The sequence below is a fragment of the Papilio polytes genome, unplaced genomic scaffold (genome assembly GCF_000836215.1).
Source record: "Papilio polytes unplaced genomic scaffold, Ppol_1.0 DF821289.1, whole genome shotgun sequence".
Classification (NCBI taxonomy): domain Eukaryota; kingdom Metazoa; phylum Arthropoda; class Insecta; order Lepidoptera; family Papilionidae; genus Papilio; species Papilio polytes.
In genome coordinates this window covers 445913-454822 of record NW_013527915.1, presented here as the reverse complement: position 1 = coordinate 454822, position 8910 = coordinate 445913, and the positions used below count along the sequence as shown (strand labels likewise).

At 32.4% G+C, this 8910-nt stretch overlaps 1 protein-coding gene across 1 annotated transcript; it reads right to left on the bottom strand.

The window, feature by feature from the left end:
- Positions 1 to 1638: 1638 nt before the first annotated feature.
- Positions 1639 to 8910, bottom strand: LOC106109474. The gene is made up of 6 exons (XM_013290987.1): positions 8794 to 8910; positions 7763 to 7793; positions 2939 to 3082; positions 2733 to 2852; positions 2329 to 2460; positions 1639 to 1926 (listed from the first exon to the last, which is right to left on the bottom strand). Exons 1-6 carry the CDS (start codon positions 8815 to 8817, stop codon positions 1898 to 1900), a joined length of 480 nt encoding a protein of 159 aa, XP_013146441.1. The 5' UTR covers positions 8818 to 8910; the 3' UTR covers positions 1639 to 1897.

The following is an 8910-nucleotide window of genomic DNA, read 5'->3' as shown; positions in this document are numbered from 1 at the left end:
GTAAGCTTACTCTATTTTCAAAACATGTGAATACAATATGTGCCATTAATTTATTACACAAATTGTGATGAATAATATTTATTTTGCATTTTCTCCTAATTGCGAAAAGCCTTCTTAAATTCGTTTTACGAAAACTTATCGAAAGAAGCAATGCTTTTAATTAAATATGTATTTATTTTTTGTAACTATAATTTTGGGATCTTTTTATGGAATTATATTTTTGATACATGTTTTTTCTTGAAAGTATTTCCATTCCTTAAAATGACAAAGAGATTTTTCTTCGAGATTGACAAAATGCAAGTAAAATAAATCTTGAAAAAAATTTAGTGAAAATCAAACCGTACATGTTACTGTGTACCTAAATAATTTTTTTTTTATAAAATAATTGAGCGAAGTTTTATGATAATTGACTGTAATTTTTCAATAAATTCATCTCTGATTTATTTAATTTGTATTATATAATTATGTTATTATTTCTGTTCTATGTAAACTTTTGTAAAACAACGATTCATTCCTATTCATCTATAATAATTTATATCTTTTCAATATTACTTCTACTTACTTTAAACTTTAAGGCAAGTCTACGTTTTAAGTAGACTCGTTAAGTTATTCGAAATATTTCATATATTTAAATAAACAAAATACGAATTGTATATGCTTGTTTCATTTATTTAAGAAAATCACAAAGTTATCACTCGGATTTGTAAATGTCCAGTGTCTGCATTTTCAACGCCGAAAGATCCGTACAAAATTATCTTGCTATCTGGTTCTTTTACATAATAATTGAGAGGGATGGCAATATGTATCAATGTGGCAAACCTACGTTCACATACAAAAGTACACTGCATAGTTTCATTATGTATGGTATGATATACAAACATTTCTCATCAAAAGAAAAACGCTAGCTTCTGTTTGGTATACTTTGAAAATTTTTAGTTGCGTTGCATTGAAAATATTTTTATATCTGTTCCATGTCATAAGATGCTAAAAGTGTATATGAAACAAAAAACCGACAATAAAATGGTCTACTGAAAGAGTTATATTTTAAATAGCCTATAACTTGTATCTGGCTGGTATCCAATCGAAAGAAAAATGTCATCGAAATTATCGAGAAATATTTGCAGACGACTTTAAAGTGGAATACTCATTACTTTACTTCTTAAATGTAATATTACATGACATTAAGACATTAACAAAATTTAAATAAATTATAGAATATTTTTTTACATATTTTAACACTAGGGGTGACACGAAATCGAAACAAGTTGTTGCGATATGCTATCATGTAGATGAACCTGTCTAGTTTAGCTGAAGTTCACACTTTATATGATTAGAATATACCATACCCCACCACAGGCTCTTGTATGGTATAAATTATTGTGTTTTTGTTTTCTACTGTAGCTTTTAGCATAGCCCACTTTATTTTATTTGTCCAGAGCTTAGAAGGTAAGCGTCCTCTCGGGACTGTGAGTTTTAACATTTTATTTTCCCCTAATAAAGTTTTAAAATTTTGTAGTCATCACCCATCGGTCTCTTTATCCACATCCATCCTTTTATTCTACCCACTGATCTGGCCCAGCTGAATGAGTGACAGCCTCGTCAATTAAAATAGTCAATTTTTGAAATAAAAAACTACGATAGTATATTAAAAGTTTTATTAATAAGTAGATATAAACATTACTCAGCCACACACATCAATTAGACGAGAGCAAATATTATTTTGTACAATACATACATAATACTTTTATATTAAATACAATATGTTGCTGTAAATGTAGTTATGTGTTTTGGTGTCCAATGTTCCTCAAGCCTCGAAAAGTTGAAGTATTGAAATGTAAGAAGGTATCCTTAAGTTAAACCGTAAGTATAAATAAAGAGTAACGTTGATGTTTGATGTTTATTCTCCGGTCATCATCTCCATAAACTCTGGAAAAAGCGTAAAATATAATGAGATTTGTGACAAGACAAAATGAGCATAAGTGCTGTGTTACTTTGACATTATCTACAATCTGTCTATCCAATGGCATGTCTAAAATTCCTGTACGGGTGACTAAAATTTCGTCAGAAAATTGATACATTAACGGGTTGTCTGACTATATTGACGGACCTTACTTTACTATTGTTGGAACAGAGACGCCTAACAATCTGTATTCATTAAATTGTAATCTCGAGAGACTCGGGCGGGAATTTGTTCGATGCGAAAGGTGGAAGACCGCATTATTTGGTATTTATTTGGAAAGACATTGGCCATAAGTCCAACGTCGGGCAAATAAAGGCTGATGATGATGAAATAAGCTATCGATGGCTTAATTCGTTAAAAGTATTTACCATCGAAGTCAACGGTGCCGCTGCCGTCAGTGTCGATCTCCTGGATGAGGCCGTCAAGCTCGTCGTCCGTCAGCTGCTCATCCAGCTCGCGCAGGATCTCGCGCAGGCTCGACGTGGGAATGTAACCGTTGCCTGCAAATATGACATTCATGAGTCGTATTCATACCGAAACGTTAAACCAAAGACTAATCAAAATAAACGAGTTACTGATCCTTCGATAACATTTTTGCCAAAAGTAATGAGACATTTTGGGTAAACAGATGAAGGTATAGAGGTTAACACATCATGACAAATTAAGAAGTGACACCAAAACTTATTCTATATTATGTTCTATTACAGTATACGATAAACATTTACCCTGGGATTTCACAAAAGTAATTTGTAATAAAACGAAATTGTCTTACCTTCCTTGTCGTATAACCTAAATGCTTCGCGGAGCTCTTTTTGCATGGCTTCAGCATCCTCTTCAACGATGAACTTAGCAGCCAGAGTCACGAACTCAGGAAACTCGAGACGGCCAGATTCTGATAGAAAAAGAAAAACACTTTGGTAACAATTTAGTTTGCGAGGAATGGCACACCTTCACGTCCATATTAACGTGAATACTCACTGTCAGCATCGACTTCCTCAATGAGTTCTTCAAGGATTTTTTTGTTGAAGGGCTGTCCCATCATCCGGAGAATGTCCGCGACGAAGTCACATGGGATGCTGCCCGAGCGGTTGTGGTCGAAGCCGTCGAAGGCCTTGCGGAGGACTGGAACAAACGGCACAAAGTTAATATCACCTCGAGGTTACGCAATAACAACAGAGTGTACTGGAAAGTCAAGACCGTTGAATGTCGTACCCTCGATGTTTAGCGTGCTCATGATGGACGGAATTAAACTGAATAAATGCGGTTAACAAAACTTATTAATTTCTGATTTCAAATTTTTTAAGGACAATAGCGGTGCAGCGCTAGCAATAAAAACGGTCGCACTGGCCGCTCGACGGGTGCAGATGGGATTAGAACAGAGGTTCAATGCTCCGAAATGCAGTGCGAATAAGTTGTGCAACGCAGCTATTTCCGTGCAACAGGCGCGGCGAGCGCGGTGCACCGGCGCTGCGTGTGCGAGTAAATAGGACGCCGATAAATAATCAACGAAAACTGTAAATTACTGACACATAAATCTCTTAATCGCAATTGGATGTTAAATGTCAATATTAGTGTGTCAGACGATCCGAAATGTTATGTGAGCTACTAAAAGAAAACATACATTTTCAAGTATTACAAGACTCTGGTATGCTCAACAGTAACATAAAAATAAACAGACTTGGCCAGTTCAAAATTCTACATAGATTTCTTTCTGATTAGTGGGCTTTTCTTATCCTTCCTATAATTATTCGTTCCATAATTGGGCGCCTACGACTTATGGATATTGATGTTACTGGTCGAATAGACTCTTACTGCTTACTTGTATCCTCATTCTTTTTTTTTAATATTTACAATTAATTATACGGCTGTTACCTACAGCGCTAATATTGTCGAGTTCATCGCCTCAAAATCTTTGGCTTCTGTTGTTGTTATGATTTTTAACAAAGAGTAAGTAATCTTATGAGACATCAATTACTTACAAGGATTTTGGACACTAAATAAAGGTGCTTTAAAAGTATTTGATTTATAAAAACATGGTGTTTCTATTGATGATATCATTACAAATGCTTTAGGCAACGTCGGGTTCAAGGCCTAGTGCCTTGTACCACTGAAACATTAACTCAGAATATTACGCTTTTTCCCTTGGGTTTTCTAAGCAACTTTCTAGTATATCATGTGATTTACGATCTTAATAAACGATGGCCTTAAGATAATTTATTATGAACGCTGACGATCGTGGACAGTTATAAAGTTTGATCTGGATTACCCCGACTGTGAGATTTGGGCGCGTGCGTCACTTTGTTTAAAAATAAAATGATATCAAATGTTGCTAACGAAAATAAACTCTTTCGACGCTTTCCCGTGACGCGCGTAGACGATACAATGTTGAAATGTTCTTTCATCACAAAAATCTGTCTCTCTGGAGATTTTATTTAAATACGCGTTGGTATTCAGCACAATGTATCTTAATTTCGAAACATCCTATAGACAAAAAGAATACTTTAATAGTAGGAGAAAAGCGCAATTATCAAATCTGTTACTATAATCTTTGTCATCTGTAACTATGATCAAAAATAAATTATGCATTCTTTTCCTACTTGAAAGATTTCTTTTATTTTCGATTCATATTGTTGTATACTGCTACTCACAATTGTAACAAAAAAAAAACAGTTATATACTGAGCTTAATAAGAATAATAAATTGGTGTAAGTAAACTCCTGATATGTTTTATCTGTGAACTTTACAAATTGGTTATTCTGAAGTGTTTAAATATTGTGTCAAAAGAATATTACTTGAAGACAGAGAATGAGTATGGGTGAAGCTAATAAAAGCTTGAAATTATGATTTTCCTTCATAAAACGTACACCTGTTACCGTAACTGAAGATAAAAATTTATCGGCCAATTAAATTCAACGTTTTGTATGAAGTATAAAAATATTTTCATCTGATATAAAAGAACGTAGGCTGGAGTTTGTACGCTCGCAGCTGTCCAACAGTAATTTGGCAAGGGGAACACTTTTATAAAATTCGTCTTTTATTTTCGCCTGGGTGGAGTTGTTAATTTTAATCGTCAACATCTTGGCAGACGCGTCAAAGATTCATGGGTTTTATTACTTTCTTTCCAGATTTTAGCTGTTTATTAATTATCTACCTTCAATCGGGACGCGGTACTCGAAACGAGGACAAGATCAACGTCATTACATGCTTTTTATTGAAATATATTTAACACTCCTGGCAATAGAATATGGAATATGAAAATAAACTGAGTAAATTACTCGGTATTAAAAAAAATCCTTCGTTTTATTAATGATGTTTTATTATGCTTAATCATTTTAGAATATAATAATAAAAATAAAGAAGGCTGAAAGTTACATTCATTGAAGTTAAAAATATAAAAATAATTTAGTATAACTAAATTAAGAAACTGCGGGGTTTCCGAAGTGACTTGTAAAGGTTACATTAAGTGCTTAATCAAATGTATTATCTATCTATACGTATAATAAAATTGAAGCGTCTGTTTGTAATAACAAAAGAAAAATTCCAGATTTCGGAAAGGTGATGTATTTGCGTCGATGATAACGTCCGCAAGCCGCGTTTATTCCGAGTAATCTCCGATACGGCTTGGTCGATTTCGACCGGACCTTCACTGAAGGGTAGCTAACATAGACGGGCATATTATAGGCTATATTTCTTTATTTATATATTGCGCGTACGAAGTCGCGGGCAACAGCTAGTAATTTATAAAATTATACTGCGACAAGGTGATTAAGTTCGTGCTAATTAAAATTAATATCAACATTAATCAATTTACACTACGAATGTTACATTTAACTGCAATATGCAGTGCATTTGGCGCCGCATTTATCCTTAATGTTTACATTTCCATTTGATTTATATCAAATACTTGGCTAACTCGAAATAGTATACTCGCGTCACACATGTTAATCATCATATCCGATAATTATATTAAAATATTGATTAAACACTTGTTCCAATTATTTAGCGTCTATTCTAAATCAGACGTTACGTGATGAATAATTACGATGAATGACACTAAAATTAATTATTAACTAATGTATTAAAAGCGTAAGAAATGTAAAAGAATCACTGTTTTCAGAAGAAAACGATAAAAAACGTATTATTACTTGAAAGATAGTTTAAAAATATGTCTATAAATATGTATATCCTTTCTAGTTGGAACGGAAGAAAACTAAAAGTTCATCGGGGACACGTATCTACAACAGCTATACGTTAATAGTTCTACTTATATTATTATTAATACATTGCACATTGCAATTATTATTTTGTTGAAATAAGCGTCAAGCTCTTTTTGCAACAATAATAAAATTCAAGGTAAGAAGTTGGATGGATGTACAATGACAAAAGCACATGAGAAAGATTTGTGTAACGCTATTCTAGGTAGCTTAATCAAAACGTACTAGAAACAGTTGCAGTAAAGTCAAATTGTTTACTTTCCTACCCTTGAAGAGTCACAGCGGAATGTGGATTGCTATCTATGATAACCTAAAAGCCAGTTGTCAATCAAGTACTGGATTGTTTAACGTAAAATCGGAATAACTGGAGAATTTTCCTCGTGGTATTGAACTAAACAATGACGTGTCCCGTGAGCTGACACTGCGGCCCGTTGGCTTCACTCCAAGCGTGTTACCACGCCGCCGCCGTTCGCCCAAACAACCTGCCCGCTGTTATGTTTCGCTAATAACAAACAATCTTTAATCTTTGAACGTTAATGTACCATTTTAATGCCAAGGTATTAATGTAAATAAAACTATTATTACCTAATAATTTTGAGTTAAACCATCCTTTTATCCGCTAATATCGATTTCGTTGAAAGTTGTATACGTTTTCATAACTGTTATTTTAGTTTTCCGAACTGTTATTGTAACCGGATAGTTCATATTTCATAATTTAACTGGTTAATGTATCTGGTTCTAGTCAAATTTTAAATTAGAGTTAAGTTAAATTGCAGTCAACGTTTACGTTTACATTATTCATAACAGTTTGTTAATATAATGGCTTCTTTAATTGACTTTGATAGACGAAGGTAATGATTTTTTAACAGTGTGGTGTTGATTAAATGAGGCATTTATAAATACTTGGTAGAATTGTCACGTTCCACTTTACGTAACTACTGGAAAATGCTTAAGTTTTCAAATTATTCATTAAAATAAAATATCTTATGTTTTTATGAGTACGTAAGGCAGAGAGTCCCCAAATAAATGTAATAAGTCACAAAATACATAAATATAAAATGCCACACCCCGTATTGTGAATTTTTGTTCTATTCCTGTTAGAATAATTAAACCCACACAAGTTTTGGTAGAACGAATTTATTATAAGAGGCCCCTGTCTGTGTAATTTATGAAGTCAAGCCTCATTGAGTTCTTGGAATGAGGCCAAATATGAGCTTGCGAATTTCCTGCGATATCTTGATAACAATAAAAAATTCTGCCGAAAATTAATAATAAGTTGGTAGTTTGTAAGTTTGCATCCGGCTTTGTTACAAACTGTTTAGTATTCCAGTTCAGGATAGGATAAAAATGTTTTCATCTTTATCAATACTAATATCATAAAGAGTATTGTTACCTAAAGACGTTTTATATTGATTAGATGTTTTCAAAAAACCTATTTACAAGTTGTTCACGACATACAATATGCGCATATTTTCTTACAGATGTTAAAAAAAAATTTCGAAAAATTCATAAAACTTTTCTAAAGCTTTTATCTTAAACAAAACCTTTTCCGATGACAAAATGTGGGGAAATATGTCTTTTTACTTACCGGCAATTTGTTCTGGGGGCAGCTCATCGGCCTAAAACATAAAGAAACACATTATAGTCGGTAAACACAAATAAAAACTGTTGCCACATATTCTTGTAAATGTAAATTGATCTATGTAGGTCATAGCACAAGTTTTTGGGAAGCAGGCATGTTTCGAGACGTAATAAAGTTATTTTACGTCCAATTCAAACAAAAATAGATGCCTTGGTATTGCGAGATCTTGGATTAGACTATTTAGAGTATTAACAAAATCTTGTTTTAATTCAATTTAAACCAGGTCAGAGCTATAAAGCTTTAAAAATCCTAAACTTAAAAAAATTATAAAACCACTACTGAAACTAAAACTGGATTAGGCTGTGTGTGCAATTTGTTTTATTGAACTTCAGTTTTTTTTTTCCTTTTAATTCATTTAAATACATAAGTTCAACATTATTCCGTTTTTTGCCTGTATTATAATAAATGTTAGCAAAAACTTTCATTTCTTCTTACTTGTAATGATCAAAATTTTCGGGTTTTTCAGAATTTTCAAAATAAAATTAGTAGTTGTTTTCTTAATGTTAATTTTATGATTTACTGACTTTTTTAATACCTAACATAGCACTAATGTGTATATTGTATATCAACACATATTACAATAAAAGAAAAATATTTTCAACAGTATGAGTATAATTTGCAATGAGTATAGATTATTAAAAAAAATAGAAGACAATTATTACTTGATTGTTTTTCATTGTTGCATCAAAAGTGTATTATTTAAATAAAATCAGTTGACAATTTTGGTGTTATTTAGATTTGTTTAAAGATTACAAAAAAAACTTTTAATTTTACTAAAATTTCTAACAATTGAAATAAATCTACCTAATTTCAGTAAAGTTTATATTGTAAAATTTAATCATCATAAATCCATGTTTTCTTTTATTTTTATGTTTGTATTATGTTTTAATAAACGCAACAAACGCATATTTAAAATATTTTTAATTAAAATATATTTTCGGAGGTTCTATGCAAAACAAAAATTAAGGGACACCTACCCAATCTTCTGTGTCCAGAACCATGTTTAATGTCACTAGTTAACACTGTGAGACGCACAACACGACTGGCCTGCGGACTGCTGCTGCTTACGTTCAGGGTTATTTTCTGCTTCTTTA